Consider the following 21273-nt stretch of genomic DNA (forward strand, 5'->3'; position numbering starts at 1 on the left):
ATACTCACGATGAATCAATATCTCACTCGAGGCAACAATTGGGGAGGGGAGGGGGAGGGTGAACAATTTCAACGTTGCAAAATGAACAATAAAAAATAGAGATTCACTCATAAGCAGACGAAATACCATACTACAATAATGTTTTTTCTCCCTCTCGACAAAAGGATGATATGGTATAGAAAGCATTAAAACCCCGACGATCTGCTAGAACCGGTTCCATCCTTGTAATTAATTCGTAAGTGAGATGAAGTAGACTTCTTTTCGAATATTTTGAGTATTAGGGGAATAGGACGAGAGAGCCGCATTTTACACCTTTTTTACATCACAATTTTAATCACCAGTCCAGCTCTAAAATCAAAATTATTTCCATCACAGACAACGTTTTACGCATTGACGCTTACAATTTATTTTTTTACGTTTTACCTCCTTTTCCTCCTCGACGACGCGACTTCTCGAATACGACTAGTTCGTAGCGTATACCTTAAGGTGGGGGTACGTTTCCTTCAAGCCTTACATATCTTCGCTCGAGTCGAGCCTCGATCTGACATTCGTGGTTCGTGATCTGTTGAACGGATTCGTTGTTTCGATGTTTCCGGCCACATGTGTTTATTTCGCGTGTTCGCGTACGAATAACCATATGATTTAAAAACCTCGCGAAATGACCAAAACAGTGCTACGATTTGTAGTGTCATTTTCGGAGACTTTTGTACAGTGATGTTTTTTTTTTTAAAACATGAAGTGTGTGTTTTGGTAAATTAGCTCTTTTACCGATCGAGTAAACATTCCCTTTTGGATCATATCCTTATCACTTCGAGTTATTTTATTGTTATTCGCGTTGGTTTTGTGTCGTTTGTGAAGTAGTTAGACAATATTCTACTTGACCTCTTCGAGTGCTCATCTTACGTTAGATACTCGTCCACTCGAAAAACTCCAAAGTTATCGAAACCAGCATCGACATGGGAATACATCTGAATCGGACTTACCACCCAGAAGAATCCTTATCGTCGACCACTCGCTGATTTTTCTACCCTAGTCTCAGGTCAATTTGAGCTACCATGCGTTTTTGTGGCAGGCATAATGGCATACGTCACTTACGCCTACCCAAAACGTCAAGATTCCGGCCATAAACAAAACGGAATCAGAAAACCCAATCACATAACGCCGATTAAGCGAAGGCTGTTTCATATAATTTGCGGTTTCTGTATCGGATTCATAATCGCGTACACGGTATCACCTCGCAATCACTATCCATTAAAAATGTGCAAACGAACGTACCCTTCGAGTTGGGCCAACGACGCAGATGAGCCGGCTGACATCATTTCAACAGATACCACCAACAACTCTTTACTTTTTGTCGGCGTTATGACAGCTCAAAAGTACCTAGATACTAGAGCAGCGGCCGTATACAGTACATGGGGTAAAGAGATACCGGGCAAAGTGGCCTTTTTCAGTTCGGCTGTCTCTGTGAAACCGAAAGATTACCCGGATTTGCCTTTGGTCGCTTTGAAAGGTGTCGATGATTCGTATCCGCCGCAGAAGAAGAGTTTCCTCATGTTGCAATACATGTGGGAACATTTCGGCGATAAATACGAGTGGTTTTTCCGAGCCGATGATGATTTATACATTAGACCTGATAAGATAGAGAATTTTCTTAGATCGATCGATAGCAGTAAACCGCATTTTATTGGACAAGCTGGTAGAGGCAAACAAGAAGAATTTGGGTTGCTCAGTTTGGAATACGATGAAAATTTTTGCATGGGAGGTCCTGGAATCATAATGAGCCGAGAAACGTTGAGAAGAGTCGCGCCTCATGTGAAATATTGCCTGCAAAATTTGTACACTACCCATGAAGACGTAGAACTCGGCAGATGTGTGCATAAATTTGCTCAGATACCTTGCACGTGGTCTTACGAGGTGAGTTTTCGAATATGTAGATCATTTTCGTAGAAGGAGTATTTTTTTTACCTCGAATACTGGCATGAAAGTCTCAATTTTAATCACGAAAAAGTGAAATTTACTCGTCCCACCCGCCGCCCTCTCCAAAAAAGAGAGAAATAACAAGAAAATCAAAAAATACATTTTTACATCATCAAAGGGAAAGTGCTGTATGTATCTTAATTTTTCATTTATTTTTCTCTCTAAATAATTCTGACACAGAAATTGAAATTATCGAGAAAAAATTAGGTATCAATTTTTTTACCCAATTTTTACAATCTTCTTGGGGGAAGGGGGGGGTGACCTCTATAGAAGTTTATTTTTGAAAAAGGGATTATTTAGAAGGGTATAAACAAAAAATGAAAATTTTTCAACAAATTTCAAATTAATTTGTTTTTTTTTCATTTTCCAACATTTTTTTAGGGGGGGGGGAGGGGGGGAGGATTTATACAAAAGTAAATATATGACTTGGAGAACATTGAGGAATGATTTTTCTTCAAAATACAGCTATTTAGAGATTCTGCCTAGAAATGAAAAATTTTCAAAAATATTTGAGTAAAAATTTTTCAATTTTTTTACAATTTTTGGGCGCACTGTACCAGAGGATCAACATTAATTGGAGGCCTGAGAATGATTTCTCTTGATCCCAAGGGGGCTATTGAGAAAAATTCTATTTAAAATTGAAAAACTTTCTAAAAATCCATACACATTTCAATTTTTTATATTTTTTGTTTTTTTTTTTCAACACTTGAAGGACTTTAAAATGAAGACCAACATTATTTGAAGGCTCGAGAATAGTTTCTTCTTAGTAATTGGGTTATTTGAGAGAATTCTAACGCAGAATTGAGCAATTTCAATAATTCGTAATCTTTTCCAAATTTGGAAGACTTCATACTACGGGTACGGGGTCAAAATTGTCTTGGAGACCGAGGCAGGTTTATTGTTGAAAAAAAACGAATATTCAGAACAGTTTGGACCAGAAATGAAAAATTTTCAAAAAAATTGTACGAACCTCGATTTTTCATCATTTTATTTTTTCCAACCTTTGGGGACTACATGCAAAGCGATCAATACATCTTGGCAGGGGGGCAATGAGGGACGATTTTTTGGGGGAAATGGAGCTGTTTCGGAGAGGAACTACAAACATCATTTGGGGCACGAAAATAGTTTTTCTTTTACAAGGGAGCTATTCAGACAGATTAGCTGTCAGGAAATTGAAAAATTTCAATGATTTCGAAGACATATTTTCAATATTTTCTATAACTTTCTCACTTTGGGGTGGGGGAGGGGGCTCCATACAAGGAGACCGCGCTCCAAGATAGTTTTTTCATTTAAAAAAATCATTCAGAGAACTCTCAACGCTGAATTGAAAAATTCTCAAAAAAATTTCATCTCGGAGGACCCGGAGAAGTTTTTTTTTTGAAAAGAGGTTTGTTTGGAAAAATGTTGAGCAGAAACAAAGAATTTTCGGATAAGTTAAATGTGTTTTTTTCAAGATTTAAATTTAAATTTGGGAAGTGGCTGCCACCATTTTTTTCAATTGGAGTAAAAAAATATATGAATAGGGAATAATTTTTCACCTGAAGAACCATTCCAATCCAGAGCTATTGAATAAATTGGATTTCAAACATCTTGCCAAATGAATTGAAAACCCCATTTAATCTCAGAATTGGCGGGGAAAAAATTCCAAGTACATAGGATCAAAATTTGAACCCAAATCGAGGAAGGCGTTTCCACTTAAAATTGTCAAAACTATTTCAAGGTGGGTCAAAATTAAATTTCAGAAGATCCTGAAATGGAAAACCATACCAACGAAATTCACTTCTAGTTGGATCAAAATTTGCCACTAGCTAATGACCTTGGGATGGAAAAATATACAGAATCAGAATGAGCAGGGAGACGTGTTTATTCCCCAAAATTGGCGGAATTGATTTCAAGTCAGATCAAAATTTTCCATCAGATGATCCTGAGATAGAAAATCTTTGAATCCCAAAATTAGCGAAATTGTTTTCAAGTAGGATGAAAATTCGAACTTATATGACTCCGAGATGGTAAAAAAATCTGGAACCAGAATGAGCAGGAAGTTCTCAGTTCCAGAATCAGCACAATAATATATTCAAGTAGAATCAAATTTCGACTCTAGATTATCCTTTGGGATAGTTAATAAACATTTCAATCCCAAACCTGGCAAAATTGAGTTCAAATCGAATTCAAATTTTACCCTAGAGAATTATGGGATCGAAAAACATCCGGAGCAGAATGAGAAGGGAGTTTCCAGTCCCATAAATTAGCGAAATTGACCTCCAGTTGAATTAAAATTTGACACTTGATGAAAAGTTTTCAAAATTGATCACCTTTTTCAGAAGGAGATTTGAAAATAATTGAGCATAAATTTGAAAGAATGACAGGTTCAGCTATAAAATCAAAATTTGCGATTATTTCATGGCTGACGAGGTTCATTAATTATGAAACCTTATGCTCTGCTTTTGTATCAGGCTCTGATTAGTGAAAAATGCCCTTCTTCCGAATTTCAACTACTTCGGTCATGTCGTCGTGAACTTCTCATCTCTGTATTTTTACCAATACATCCTGCGGAATCAATAGATGGGTCTTTTTCTTACTGTATCCGCCTACTTTTTTTTAAATTGATAACGTACTTCCTCATGATATACGTATTAGAACCACATACTCATCTCATCACTAAACCAAGATCTCGTTCGAGTTGATCACGTTTCTATTCTGTCCATATAGGTAAAAAAATTGAAAGATCGCAACCAGGTCAACGTCATTTAGGATAAAGGTCGAGGCTATTTGAAAGTTACGAGTACGAGTACCCATTATCATTTCTCTGCAGTGAATTCTGTCTCCTAATACGTGGTTTTTCCCCCCCAAAAAAAACTTACTCTACGAAGATATTCCATTAGTCATCGTATTTTCGGGGAGATTGTTACATCTATGGCGAAAACTTGCTCTTGATTCACGGTTTGGTAAACGATAATTCATAAGAATATTTTCAGAATTTTTATGTCGTTGAATTTACTACATTGCAAATTTACGCTCGGTGGGTTCGTGAGGATATAAGAAGCTGATAAAATAATATTACGAAGAAATTTCTTCTCAAAATAAATAAAATATTACAACAAGATGGTTATCTTGGAAACGCAATAGCCTAATGAAAGTACCATTAAAAACAAAAAAAACTCTTTCATCGTAAATTATATCGCATATTGACGCAAGATTCACAGAAAAAATGTGCGTAGCTAGGTGTACGTCTACGTTGGATAGGTCATTTCGTATATATATTAGATGGTTCAAGTGGCGTGATTTATTTCACGAAATGCGCACATTTTTACGAGTAGATATAATAATATCAATTCGATAATTCGTGTCAACATGTGAAAAAATTTGCTCGCGGATTTAACGCACGAAGACTACCTCTACCGGTGACCGTCCATAAGTGATACCGCCTGCAGCTCTAACGGGAATTTTTCGGGCAGTCGCCGAACAAACGTACTTCCAATTATTATTACTTACGTGATTGTAATCGTAGACTTGGCACGATGTAAGCGAAAATAGAAGAGGATCGATGAACGTTCGCGTAGAACAGGTTTCGATTGCGGGTCTATTACCGGCCATCTCGTTGTGTAGGTATTTTTTTTCCTCACACTCGGGGACTGGATGCGAAAAAATACTACAGATTTGGATGAAAATCATCAAAAAAATAATTTCAATAATTAAACTCGCTCGCCTTGCGAAAAAAATAACAGTTTTATATACGTATACGTATGACGTTTATGGTTATTAGCGGTGATTTAATTGCGGCGGTTTTTTAGCGTGTAGGTACCTTCTGCTTCTACTTATGTATATATGTACGAATCGAATTAATGAAGCTCTCTCGGTACGAAATTAATAAAGCGTTACTACCCGCGTAAGTACAAACACCTGCGATTTGCGTGTTTCTTTTATCGCGACCAACGTGTAACGTGTTTCTTCAAAGAATTCCATGTCACGTGTCACGTGAACAATCTTCTCTCTGTCTAAAAGCGACTAGAAGCTAGAACTCTGTCGAGATAGTTTGTCACGCGTGTTATTGCCGTCTTGTCTGCTCTATTCTATTTCTATTTTGAAAACAATACGGTCTCTAGTTCACGTGGGGTATTGTTTGTCCAAGTCTGTTCTGTGGCGTGAAAAGTGATCTGTCTCGATCTCATTCTCCACGACGAGAAGCAGCAGCGATCTTTTATGGGGAAGAATAGGTTCACTTTTTTCGCTTTTACCCTTCGTACTGTGTTTGGTGTTATTATTATTTTGTCTCGGAGACTTCGAGAAGATAATACATATCAGATGATCTGAAAGAAAGAAGATATTTCCCAGAATAACCGCTGGGGTATGTGCCGAAGTCTGTCGATGAAACTGCCTACACTCTGATTCAGGATTTGAAAGCATACAGCAGGCCTTCGAGAAGAAAAAAATCCCTTACCACATGTTCTTAGATATTCAAAGGCCTGCCCAAAAATTCATCAAATTGTGGAGGGGCAAGAGACCACTGAGTAGTTGTATCCCAAATAAAGCCAATATTTGAACTCAACATCCCTTGAAAACATAACAAATGACCACAGGTCATTGCGAATTTTTCAGAACATTGAAGATTTTTGAGATACTGGTGAAGGATGAGCAAAAGGTCACCAAGGATCAGATTGAAAAAAAGAGTCAATTTTTGAACTCGGCACCTTCGAATTAGTACATAACTTGATAAGTACTATTGCACCTCATTTTTATAAATTTTTTGTGTTTTGAAGGAAATTGGGACCTCGTATCTTCAAGATTGCAGAGATGAAATTTGAACTTTCACAATCAAAGTTCAACTTCGAGCTTTTCTGAATTTTCATTATCAATTTTGAATCTCTAATCTATTCTCTTATAAACGTAACGACCAGATTTGCTCCAAGTTCAACTATTCTCGAGACACGAGCCATCGAGGTTCAGCAGTTTTGAACGAAATCGCAATAAAATCACAACCTCTTCCCCCTCTAATGATTATGGTTATTTTACTAGACCATTGAGCAGAATTGGTAAAACAAATAGACGAATTGAAGTACTCTATGGAAATGAACCAACGCAAATTTTTCCAATTTTTCTCACTCAAAAAAATTTCCGTTTCATCCAAAGTAGATTTCTTTAAAATTTAAACCTTACAATATTATTCACGTGAAATTCTGAAAATTCTTCAAAATCCCAACTTTAATCTTTTACAAAAAAATCTCCAATTTCAAAACGAGACTTTCCCAAAATTGAACTCCTACTCACCTAGAACCCCTTAAACCGGTTTCGCTTCAATTACGTGATTTTAGGTATTTTTATTTATGAATTTTTCCTCTCAACATTTCAAAAGTGTCAAAAAATGAAAGAAATCTGTGTTTTGGAACATCAAATCGCTCTTCAGTGGGCCCTAAATTCTCAAAATGTTAAGAAAAAAGCTGCTAGCTTTGGTTTCCATCTGTTCCTAGTTATCTGCGAACTACATAATTAAATTTTTCAACTCAATTTCGATTTCGCATAAGGATTTTTTTTCAATTGAAAATTTGCAAAAAAAAATCTGGAGTGCTGTGATATTGAAGTTTTATATTTGGCAACATGGCAAAATCCTCAATGCTTGGTTGAAAACCATTTCTGACTCTTCCTTTCGAAAAAATAAATTCCCAAAATGACCATTGCGTATTTGCATTGACTTTGAATAGACATTCAAGAAATGGTGCACGGATTTGGAAAAATCGAATTTTTGAAAAAGTATCTTCAGTGATAAAAATTTTGAAAATCTGAGTGATTCTGGTCCAGTTTGAAGTCATTGTTTCCCCCGTTTCTGAGCAATTAGAAATCAGCGTAGAACACTGAAAACTCACTGGTCACTGGAGATTCCAGAAAGGCCCCAAAACTTGAATAGTATAGTTTTCAAAGTGGTGTAGGGAAAGAGTATTTTTGAATTTTCAATTTTCAAAAATTCGTCAAAAATCTTGAAAGATGAACTTTAACGTTGAAAATTTTGTTACGGGGAAGAGGGGAGGGTTTGAAAAAATGCTCCTTTGATCTAGCTTACTTTCATTCAAAGTATGGATTCAAGTCTCTGAAGTTCATTCATCAGATCACCGTAAAATATTCAGGAAAATGCAAGGTCAACATACCCATTCAGTAATTTAATTGGCAGACGAGTTGTATAGTGCTGGCATTACTTAATCATGTCCTAATGTTGGTAAAAAAAATAACGCTTAATTTTCTTTTCTACTTCCTATAATGTTGCGGTTAAAAAAAGAATCATTCTTTCGGATGGGTTGCTTTTTTTTAAAAAAAAAATATGAAATTTCCATGCCCATGTCTTATTTTTTTGCTTGAGCGAATTGCCAACATTTCAGTTTTACAATAGGTCTACAGTGTCTACACTGCACTTGAAAAATTTTTCAACTCCGGAAATAGTACATAGGAAGGTATCGTGAAAAATTTGCCATAATTTGTCTCTAGAAATTCACGTGCGTCTTCAGGCACGAGCCTAATAAGAAGGCGTGGTTGATAGAAGGACACCTCGCGCAAAGTTCTAAAAAAAATTGCCTGATTGACGATTTCCTAATTAAAAATGCAAGTTGGCAAATTTATGTTTTACGTTTGTAGGTACCTACGATAGATATAATCGGAAAGAACTGCACCGACATTGCATTTCAATAGTACATTTTCGACAAGTTTGTTTTCACTTTCATTTCTGGCCTCTTTTTAATTACAACCATAGATATAAAATCCCAATTTCGACATAATTAAGGCCAATAATAATTTTTAAGAAGTTGATTTTTCAAAAAAAAAAAAAAAATTCATACGTTTGATTGAGCAGCTACAATCTGAGATGAAAAAACAGGGGAACCATCGTACTTCTTGATATTTTACTTCATCTTTGAGAATTTTGTGTGCCCAGAAATATCAAATATTTCCTTCCCCGATGTCAAAATTGGGTCCTAAAACGCATTTTCAGGTTAAATATGCGACTGGAAAATTATTCATTTTTCACTTTCTGAGAAAACACATCGTCAGATTTTTTTCATCAATTTATGCAATTTTCGGACCATTTTAGAACTACATTCTTCTTCCTCTTCAATTCTAGAAAACTAAAGAATATTTTAAAGAAACGTAAATCTATATACAGATTTTTTTCATCTTGGATAGAATCAAATCTAATCTTCCATTTCATTGGTGATTTGAGCACATAAGACGTCCTCAGCACCCCTCCGGAAAAAATCAGTGTAGTTCAAAGGTTCAAAACGAGATCCGGAAACAAGAGATTAAAATTGCCTGCATGATATTCAATACAAATACAGATAAGCGTAAACTCAAACGTACAAATCATCTCGCCGCCAGGTAGAGATGAAAAAAGGTGTCGAGCTGCTAGAAGTATTTGGCGATCTTTTATGTAGATAACTGTACGTCTATAACAACTCGAAATATCGAAAGCTAAAAATAATAGACTGATTATTATTACATCGCGATGAAGAACGATTGTTCGAAGCTGATTATTTTGCGCATGAAGGCTGCTCATATTGCTCGGCTGCGAGAATAAGTAGACCTACACCATACCTACGAAAAGTATTACAGTTTCCATTATTATTACTCGTATTTAAAAAAATATACGATTGTTTGATTGTGATGGTCTTGGTCACGGTTCAACAAAAGGCACCTAACCCTATACCTATGCATTAAAAATTTGCTTATCATATCTAAATGTGGGTGCAGTTTTATATTTGAATTGTAAGGTACCTATTCGTATACGTACATGAGTTCGTGATTAAGTAAGATTAATTAGGTTTTGATAAAAATAATGTCCTTGAGTTTCGAGTAATGACTACCTAGGTGCATGGATTTTTCACGATTAGGGTGCATAACCTGTAATTAATATTCAGCAGAAGATATCATTCGGTGAGCTTGATTCTGAATCACTCGTAAGTTTGCATTGTATAGCTCTAGGTGTATCTGCCTACGTACTTCCAAATTCGCTGTGATTTTTTTGAAAAGTCGTGTAAAAATCAGTATTGTAAAAATTTCACATACAAGATGTCCTGAAAAACATCTGTCCAATTTAGGCAACTACTTCTGTATAAATTCCAAAAGAATTATTTATTTATGCGTAGGTAACTGAAAATTAATGATATCAATGACCATCTCCCAGACACCTTCTGTTGACATTATTGGCAAACTACTGCCAGAACAACGTCTACCCAGAGATTTGTATTACGCTTCCCGGTATGCTAACTATTTCAACTGGTTCTTCGTATGTCGAAATACCACCAGTTGTTTGGTGAACCTATACGTTTACCCCGAGTCTATAGGTATACTAACCATGCTGTTAACACGTAAATCTATTGTGAAGCCAGTCCTAATAGGAGTCTTTTAGGCTGGCGCCTTTGGCAACGCCATTGCCAGTATTGTAATTTGTACCAGGACCAGAAACCCTTGAGGTGTTCGACCTTGGACCGTTGTACGTATGTATTATGTATCCTTTTATCCTAAATTTAGCGTAAAATTCTAATTTCAAAATTAATCCAAAATTAATACTGAAGATTTGCAGTCGAATTCGTAGGTTAGGTATGCAGATGACGAAAGCTTATACATACGTGGAAAATACAAAACCTAAGTATACGTTGACTTGTACTTGTACACACTCAAGTACACTTACTGGTTCTTAGACGTTACTTGCTCTCGTTTTTATGGTTACTTTTATACGTGCCGTTTGGTACGAGTTCAATTAAAGTACATACATACGTACATATTCGCATTCAACTGTAATGCAGTTTATGACGTAATCAAGTTCGAATCGAATATGTTTATACGAGTTTTTGGAGCATTTTTTTTCCATCGCGTGGGTCACGTGTGATGAATTCTTGATAAATGTACGATATTGTAGTTAATATCTGTAAATTTTCCATGGGATTTTACTGACCAGGAAATCTTTGGAACTGGCACTATCTGATTACAATATAGTAATACAAAAGCAAGCTAGATCGAAAGAGCACGTACCAAAAAAAAACTTGTAACTAAATTTCAGCAGCTAAAGTTAAAATTTTGGATTTTGGATAATTTTTGAAGATTGAAAAAAAAATCTAAAAAAAATGTTTCAAGCAGGGATGTTTAAACTAAGTTCATAACATTTCAATTTCTTTGGTCAAAATGAACCAATGCGAATAAATCCTTCAATTCCAACTCTCACACATCGACAACAACTAGTTTTTGACCATTCTCGAGCCTCAATCAAATTTTCAATTTCTCTAGAAATTTGAAAATCGCTCACGATATCGGAAAAATTCTGGATTTTCTCGATCTTTGGTCCCATTTTGCGCTCAGTTTTGGCAAAAAAAAAATGCCATTTGATAAGCTAGTTACCATCTTTATTTGTTTTCAATGATTTTTCTTTACCAACTTCCTTATTCTTATCCTTATATGTACACAGAAGGATTCGTCGGTTACCGAAAGTCAATTTTAAATTCGACGAATATGTATATTCGGTCAATTTCTTTTGAAGCTGGTAAACACGTGCTACAAGTAGGTACTTTAGCCTACTGTCTCGTTACAGCGAGCCACACTCGTCACGTTCGTCGGTTTATCAACTTCGTGAATGAAATTAATACCTACTGGTAGGGTTACGCGAGTCTATTATCACATCTGAATTTCAATTAGTTAGATGAAGTACGAGTAACTTGGGTAATTCGATCGAGGATTGTTAAATGTTTACAACGATCATTCCGCAAAATTTCACTTCTATCTACGATTCTATATGGCAGGCGTTGGAAGGGCCAAATCAAAAAATCCAGTTGATATTTGAACTCAGCATCCCCCAAAACTCAACAAATGATGAACATTTTCTAATATTTCTATAGTTTAAATAAGTTAACCCCCCCCCCCCCCGCCACTTGAAAGGAAATCCAGGATGAATTTGAATACCTATATCTAAAGTTTGTTTCAGATAATATTTCAAATTTTTAGGAGTTTCAATCGGGCTAAATAAATTGAAATTTCCACGAAGGAATCTAACCTCAAGCTTCATAATTAGGGCTAAATCGACTTTATTTCAATTCTAGATATCAGTGTAGGAAGTAATATGCAAAAAAAAACTGTTCCCACAAGTCGATTAGACTGATTTTATGAATTTTTGTTCCAACATTTTTTAAATATCTGGATAATTTGAAAAGTTACTGCTGAAAAATCAAAATGTGGATCCTATTGACTTCCTACAAGGGGAGGGGGGATATGCACGAATTCTGGTAAAATTCGAGAATATTGAAATATACTTCAACTTTGGTCCCATTACAAAACTTTCTTTCAACATTTTGAACAATTTTCATGATGTGGTTTCATTTCTTTGAAATTCGATCAAATTTTACTCAATTATTTTCAACGATCTTTTCCTGTTTACAATTCTTTTTTCAAATTTTAATTTGATTTTCATTTCAAAAATTTTCTCTTGTTACATATGTATCATGAAATTCGATCTGATTTCATGCAAAGCTTTTTTGCATTTTCAGGGTGTCTAACAAAATTTCTCCGAAGAAATGCAGTACTTTTACAGTACCTTTTGCATTACCTTATTTTTTTTATACAGCTTACACCGACCCCCCCTCCAAGAAAAAAATTTATATTTTTGAACCGGTTGGAATTTGTCGATACAATTTTTACAAGTATTAATTTAACAAGTGTTGCCATCTTTTGAGGTACAAAATGAACTTTTTTTTAAATTTTCACCAATTAATTCATTTTGAGGCTTTTAAAAAATTTTAAATCAATGATTCTGAGAAAAAATACAGTACTTTGCAGTACTTGCAGTACCGAGGATTTCAATGCAGTACTTTTACAGTACTTGCAGTACCTGCAGTACCTGTTAGACACCCTGATTTTTAAATCAACTCTTTTCGCTCTGATCACTGAAAAGATGATGAGAAAATTTCATCACGTCAGAATTTCTCACATCATCATAAATAGTTAATAAATAACACTACTGTCGTTGAAATTCCATCAATTTTTGGTCATTTTCGAGTTATTTCTGTTATAATTATACAGTTTCTGCAGCCTTTTTTCATGCGATTTTTCACGATTTCATTTCAATACTTGACCTAAAGTACCTAATTTATATATATATTTCTCTAACTTGACCAATCTCGTAATTTTGTACATTTTTTTTCTCATATTAATAAGCATTTTTGCGATGTTTTGCTCAATTTTTTCAATGTTTCATCAATTTTCAGCCAATTTTGACAAATTTTGCAAGCAATTTTTACAAAATCCTGCTTAATTATGCTGATTTTTTCATCAATTTTTGACTTTTTGACGACTTTGATGACCTGGTAGACACCTTGATAGCTTGCTAACTTCAAAATACATACTTGAATTTCGAAAAAAAAAATGTGCAGAAACACTCGAGCTCGTAATCATTTTTAAAATCATATTCGCAAATGATCAAGTTTTTAATTACATTGGCAGTATTTTTCTCTTTATTGATGGCCATCCGCTTATTTAAAGCAATCACTTTAATAAATTGGCAAATAAAGTTATTAGAATGGATGTCATTTAACTTTTCCATCTAATATAAGTACGAGTAAATGCATATTTGTTTTTCATAGACAGTCTACTCGCGCTACTGCATGACCTGGCATGACGTGTGATAATTATTGCCAGAGGGATCAACAAAAAAAATATCTAGCGAACCATTTGTTCGTGCAATTTACCCAGACCGAAAAATGTTCACTTACGCATGTACTTATTGGTAATTTGGTACTTGCGCTTAGTACATATGTATTTAAAGTAGCGGCATCGGTTCATTCCTGCCCCTTAATTATACCGATCAGTTTGATTGAAAAAAACAATAAATTAATTAGCAATTCAAACTCTGACAAATTATCCTAAATTAGCTCTGGAAATTCGCCGTAAGTAATTAAAGAATCAACGTGTGTATATAGTGAACTTCGATGACGAGTCTAATATTTGTAAGTCTACGGTGCGGCGCATTCATTCACGATAATTAAAACTATGCGGGGTGTTTACAAAAGGAAATAAATTCGGCGATAATTTCACGTTACATATTTCAAATAAACATTATAGACGTTCAACTGGTTGTATACGTAGATTTACCGCAGACATACACAAATTTGGCCTTTTTAGTGCGGATATTTAAGATCAGTAGATTGTATAATTAGGATATTCGTTTGTAGGCGGCTCTGTTTTGTCGCTTCGGTATTCCCACAGACTACTTAATTACGTAAAAAAAAGTTCATCGTTTCAATTTAGAAAAATCGTACAGTATTGCGGCGCATTTCGAGCTCGTCAAAGCCATGGATGGCGTGACATGTCAGTTGGACCACCCTCTTATAAAGGTTTCTGTTTCAATTACAGATGCAGTCCATCTTTTACCATAATTCCAGCGGAAACGTGGCCTTTACCGGCAACTTGAAGACCAAAGAAGTGCATCGTGCTATTACACTGCATCCAGTTAAACAACACAGACATATGTATCGTATACACAATTACATGCAAGTAAGAGCAATTTCTTTTGACGAATAACGAAACAAATATTTCGATCGTTTAACCTCGTCTTGTTTCATTCGTAGAGTTTAAAAATACACGAACTCCAGCAAAGAAAAATTGGCCTGTTTAGAGATTTACGATTAATGGAAATTCTAACGAAATCGACGCCAGATTATGAACGTTTCAAAAGCATCGTCGTATCGCAAAACCAGCTCAGTTTGTTTCAAGAGTCCAACTTGTTTGGTACGTTTCTTTTCTTTTATTCTATTATAGACTAGGTACAAAAATTCCCTGTAATGTCAACTAATGATAAATATTTATCCAATAAATGGAGAAAAAAACATTAGTAAACTCGTTTTCTCGAATATTTGATCAGATCGTATTGTACAAACACGAGTACATCGAATAAGTATCCTCCAGATTGAATAATTTATCCGATTTAAATAGATGTCGTTTCTATTGTTCTGATGCATCAGAAAAGGCAGATTCGATTCTTTGGAATCATATTAGCATTCAATTATTATACGTTATTGCGTTTGAAAAAAAAAAAAAAAAAAGACATTGAATAGGTATCTCTACCTACAACGACGATGGTACTTGTATTTTAGAATTCGCTCTTATGAAGGTGAAAACAGCACCTTTCAGTGAACCATCTGCAACCCATCTCCTTCAACTATTTCTTTAAACGATGGGTTTCGAAAACATCCATTTGGAGAGGGGAAAGCTGAAGGAGAGAAGCTGAAAAATCAATATAATTTTCAAAAAGAAGTTGGGGAAAATAGTTTTCAAATTTTCAAAACATTACGGATCTCTTCCAGCTACTCGTAGAAAAGCTCTTCAAGGGCAAATCGGGTTATAAAGGTCTAATTTCCAACTCAAATGATGTTATTTTTACAGGCTTATCTCCCGATTTAAACAAATACCAGCCACGCAGCGAAGACGACGTTTTTGCCTGGGAAATGATCAGCCGTTCGTTATTTTCGCACACGAATTCAAACCCTCGAAGGAAAATCGAATCTCATCTAAAGGAAGGACTCGACGATGTGATCAGAGAAGTACGTCTTGATTCTTGCAATATAAAGATTATGAAAAATTTTTGCCATTGGCGCTTCATTTACCCAATTGGCAAAGGAAATGAATAAAACGTGACTCGAGCTGTTTAAATTCAGCTTATAACTAAAATGATGAAAATAAAACAAACCGTATAATATTACTCGTATACGTGTTAGTTGGTTGATAATGAGACGAATGCATTTGTCACTTTATTATTATTAGAGATTATATTACGTACTTATATGCATTAGCGATTCGTGATGGTACGATTTTTGAATTTAATTTCTGTTTTTTTCCTCCCTTGTTTGCGTAGGTGATGGATAATATCAACTTATTTTCCAGGGAAAGAGGCAGAGTTATCGAATTTCAACAAATATTGTACGGATATCATAGACTGAACCCGTTATATGGGCCTGATTACGTATTGGACGTGTTACTAACGTTTAAGAAATACAGAGGAAGGAAAATGACGGTACCGGTTCGAAGACACGCGTATATTCAGCAACAATTCACAGGTAGAATTTAATGAAATTTTCAATCTCAACTACGAGTTCTATGATGTAATTTTTTCTCGAATTTTTTGCTCTAACCCCCCCCCCCACTAACGTTATTACATCTGGTGAGAAAATCGCTCCATGAAATTTTCAGCTCCCTCGGTGGAAAATGAATGGTGTCAAACTGTCGATGAGCTCCCCCTCCACAACCATGTTACAAAATGTAAAAAAAATCAAATTATTGAGCGAATTTTGAAAAATTGCCACTTTTCTAGATCTAATCAATCACCTGAATTAGGTCTCTACTTGCAAAAAATCAATTCATGTTAATTTCAGCCACATCGTCACCCTTTTGCATTTTCTATCCAAATCTCTAAAGATATGTAGGATAACCTCTAATTATTGTTGATGGAGAATGGGCTAATTTCATAGGGAAGAGAGATGAGAATTATTCGATTCTAAAAAGTGGTGAGATGGACATTAAACCTGCATCATTCAGGTTGGGTGAATTTTTCAGCCAAATTTCCAGTGTTGCAGCCTTCTATCTTCTCCCTCGAAAAAAAAACCATTCGCATTGCTAAACCAGTCAGTTGATTACGAACGAGTGAATCAATCATAGATCAAATAGGCATTTCAAAAATTATGATGTCTTAAATTTAAAATTGACGTCAATTCGTCAAATAAGTGTAAGAAAAGTGACTGACTCACTGATCCTGGCATATGATCGGGGATTGATCCCACGTTCTATCATTCTCATTGCTAATACGTATTTTAACTCACCTGAAACAAAACAAAAATACAATTCTGGATGAGTTGATTAATATAAATTACTCGTACTTCATCATTTAATCAATTATCTCACTGAGTCAACCTACTGTAAATCAGGGCTAGAAATTCGACTAAAAAAGGATAGTTTTACGATTAGTTGCCCGACATAGCTTGGGATACCAAACGAGGATTCTTCTTGGGAAGAGGGGGGGGGGTAATTTGAGAAATTCTAACACAAGGATTGAACGTTCTAAAAAAGATATGTAGATTTTATTCTACTCGTAAGTATTTGAAATATTACATTTTCTTTCTCAACTTCGGGATCTCAAGAGAAGGGAGCCAACATTATGATGGTGGGGGAGGGGGGGGTCGGAATTAGTTTTTATAAAATTGAAAATAAGGTTATTTAGAAAGCTTCAGTCTAAAAGTGGGAAATTTTCAAAAATTTTAAAGAAGACGAATTTTTAGAAAAATTTTTCAACGTTGAGGGCTTTCAAGTTTTAAGCAATGGGGTCAACATTGCTTGGCCTGGGGGGATCGAGAGAAGGTTTGTCTCGAGAAGGAGATTAATCAGAAAGATATTCCCATAAATAAAATTTTTCAACGAGGAAAAAAATACAGTATCGTGAATCAGTTGATGAATTACGACATCATTCAAGTAATGATCACACTGAATAAACCTATTTCAACTTACAATCAGGGCTGGAAATTCAATAAAACATGGGGATGAAATTTCATCTCCAAGAAAAGTTTCGAATCATGCATAGAAATGTTTTTATCATGAATCAATTATTTACTGATAGAATCACTTTCGAGATATTAAACCACAGTCAATAGTCATAAAAATTTGATGAGCTGGACAGGCCGACACTGCTTGATATACCAAGAGTGGGGTTTTTCGATAAGGGAGCATTTGAAAAATTGTTGACACAAGGATAGAAATTTCTAAAAAAAAAAAGTGTAATGAAAAGAAAACACCAATTTAATGGCACTTGCTTGATTTTTTCCGATTTTTTTTTTGTAAACTTTTGGGTCCTTTTAAAAGGAAGCCAACATTGATGGGAGGCGGAGGAAGGGTTTTCTCATTAAAAAGAGGGTGATTCACTCGTAGAAAGGTTCAGGCCAGAAAAATAATTTTCGAAATTTTTTTTACTGGCTCAAATTTTTTCTGATTCTTTTCAACTTTGGAATTTTTTCTACAAAAAGGTCAAAATTGTTTGGAGAACTGAAGAAGAGCGTATAGAGAAAGATTCTGCACAGAAATGAAAAATTTCCCCAAAAAATTGTACAGACACCAAATTCTATTTTTTTGTTTTTTTTTGGGAGGGGGAGGAGGGGGACCTCCATACAAGAAAACCAACGTTATTTAGAGATCTAACGGAGATTTTCTCTTGAAACAGAAGGGGACAGGTATGTAGAATAATTCTGACGCAAAAACGAGTCATTTTCAAAAATTATTCACAGTATTTGCCGATTTGGATTTATTTTTTCCTCGATTTTAAACAACTTTGGGAGCTTTATTACGAAGCCAATCTGGCTCGACGGACTGAGTGAGGCAAGTTTTTTCTACAAAAAGGGGATTATGATGATTACAAACAGCAAGATTCTAATGCAGAAAAGTAATCAATTTGTTTATCAGTTTGATTTTTTTTTCAAAATTGAAGGGCACAGGCACCAATTTCATCAGATAGGAGAAAGATGAAAAATAGGGAACTGGGAATAATTCTCTCACCCAGGGTAACAATTTAAGGAGATGAAAATCCAATTTTTGAAAACATGATACGATGACTTTCAATTTCTTAATGCAACATGTTCATCTTGTTACTGTTACATTGAAGAAACAACGAGCTTTGAAATTTTCAATAATACTCGACTCTCATTCAGTTCGGAAGATGGACTAAAAAATTGCATTGAAGTCATCTAGCAGAACTTCCGTCCATGATGAAAAATTTGATCAAGTATCCATAAACTAAAAACTCCGTTGATTCTTCCACAACCACAACCCATGATTCAGATCATGTTGCCCCTGCAATGCTTCAAATAGATTATCTTGCGTGTAAACATGCAAGCCAAGTTGCCTATGCAAATTGTATCAAAGATGTTTTTTTTTCGCAGGTCTTGAAATACGTGAAGTTTTCGAAACCGGAGAAATACCTCCAAATGTACCTAAAGAAAGCAACCAAGTTACCGGAGATAATGTAGTTTTATCAAACCCAGGCGAATATTTCAACCACGGAGGAATCCCCAACAAACAGATTAATTTTATATTACCATTGTACAAAAGATCCAGCGCATTTGTTCGATTCATCAATACTTACGAAGAAGTATGTTTAAAACGAAAGGAAAACGTAACATTATTGATCATTTTATTCCACGACCAAGACGATAACACGTTGAATGAAACCCGAACCATAGTCAATTATTTAAAAAACGCGTATCCTGGCAGTACATTGAAAATCATCCCTGTGATGGAAAAATTCGCCCGAGCTAAGGCCCTGGATATTGGAATGGCTCAAGCGAATATGGATGATTTGTTGCTTTTCATCGATGTCGATATGATTTGGAGTGCTGCATCGTTGCAACGGATTCGTTTAAATACCGTTAGAAATAAAGTGGCTTATTTCCCTATCGTGTTTAGCGAATATGATCCTAGTGTGGTGTATGGCGAGCTTACGTCCCCTAATCATATGTTCATCAGCGAAGAGTCGGGGTATTGGAGGTTATTTGGGTTCGGCATCATGAGCGCGTACAAAGAAGATATTATGAAGGTAGGATATTTAAAAAAATAATGATAGAAAAATTTAAAAAAAAAAAAACGTTTAAACGAAATGCTCATCATTTTCAATTTTTTTCACAGGTTGGCAGCTTTGATTCGTCGATCGTGGGTTGGGGTAAAGAAGACGTGGATTTGTTCGATAAATTTGTTCAATCTTCGGCAAACATCAGTGTTTTTCGATCAGTTGATCCTCATCTAGTCCATATTTTTCATATTGTTGACTGTGATCCTACATTAGATATAGCGAGATTAACTATGTGTCGTAATACTAGGACAGAAACTTTCGGTAGTGTTAACCAGCTAGCTAATTTAATTTATAAAAATAAGGATAAATTAAGTAAACCAAATATTAGATAGTATTTATTTATGCATGCATTGATTTTGTAAATTTTGCGAAAGTAAATGTTGATAAATTTTATCCATTCAACCTTACATTAAAGTTTTTATCATTTTTGCTTTGACGTTTGTAACATAGAATTTTTCATTTAGCCTTTCTGAAATACGAAGGTGAAATTTAATAAAATACTGCCTTTTTTTTCGATGCCAACGTTGATAGATTCAACTCCGAACAAATAGTTCCGGGTTATACGGAAATCTCCAGAGATTTTTCAATTTTCTCCAGAAATTTCAAATCGCTCTGGAACAGGGTGTCTGCAGATTTAACTCCCAGACAAAAAAATCACGACTTTTTCGTAACCTATTCTTCACATTTTTACCGCGTAAAATACCCTTCCCCCCCCCCCAAAAAAAAAAATTGAATAACCTGAAATTTGAAAAAAAACGTGTGACATGTGGTTTATGGTGTAAATTTTTTATCACCTACCTATTCAAAAAAAAAAAAATATCGAAAATGATAAATCCGCAAAAAATCCCATCAACCTAGAACGATATCCTTCCAAGTCTATCCGCTTAATGCGTAGCAAGTTCTACACGTCTTATACTCCTTAAGCCTTTGAAAATTTCTACGTTATACGTTTCATTCATTTCATTCTGCACAAAAGAGCGAACTGTTTCCTAAAGCATTTCGAAACGATTGTCGAAAACTGAGGCAGACGAGACGCTTGAGAAATACTTCCTCCTGTTGAATACGTATTGTTCGACTCAATGTTATAATGAAATGTTGCATAAAGCGTAATTTATAACTTCATAGCATACGTTGTTGAATCAGTCTCGCAGGAAATTCGGCGTATTTTTCGTACTGCCAGCAAAGGCGAGAAAGAAAGTGATAAAAAACGAGTGGAAAAAGTTAAAAAATGTACACAAAACGAAGCTTGTCACGCCGACAATATCGTAAGCTTGATCGAACACTTATCGATAATCCTATAATTTATTAGATTTTCAATTTTTTTCCCCGTCTTTTCTTCGTTCTCGTTTGCTCGGGTCGTATCGTCTTCGTCGTCGTCGTCGTCGCAAATCTTATGTAATCTACGAGATAGAAAAGAAATCCTTTCGTCTGTGTATTTTCAAGCATCTTTATTCGAAACGAAGTATTCGGCTGGATTTCCAGCTTGTTATATTTAATTTGGTTTTTACGTTCGGTTTTATTGGCGGTGTAGCAGCCCTTTAAATGGACGAGGGAGGAACCGCCAAATTGCAATTTGGTCCTCGATATCGTTTAATTTGAGAGTTTGAACTGTTAACTCTGAGTAAATACAAATACGATTTACATTTAAAAAGAACACGACCGAGGAGCGCGAGCGGAGC

At 35.2% G+C, this 21273-nt stretch overlaps 2 protein-coding genes across 4 annotated transcripts in view; one reads left to right on the forward strand and one right to left on the reverse strand.

The window, feature by feature from the left end:
• Positions 1-21273, reverse strand: part of LOC135841343 (dipeptidase 1-like) — a 705386-nt gene that overhangs the window by 614826 nt on the left and 69287 nt on the right. The gene's annotated exons all lie outside the window — the stretch shown is intronic.
• Positions 516-20030, forward strand: LOC135841322 (chondroitin sulfate synthase 1-like). Its single transcript, XM_065358230.1, has 7 exons — positions 516-1914; positions 14347-14487; positions 14562-14721; positions 15376-15533; positions 15845-16046; positions 18909-19561; positions 19651-20030. Exons 1-7 carry the CDS (start codon positions 1078-1080, stop codon positions 19924-19926), a joined length of 2427 nt encoding a protein of 808 aa, XP_065214302.1. The 5' UTR covers positions 516-1077; the 3' UTR covers positions 19927-20030.

Source organism: Planococcus citri, chromosome 3, assembly GCF_950023065.1.
Source record: "Planococcus citri chromosome 3, ihPlaCitr1.1, whole genome shotgun sequence".
Classification (NCBI taxonomy): Eukaryota; Metazoa; Arthropoda; class Insecta; order Hemiptera; family Pseudococcidae; genus Planococcus; species Planococcus citri.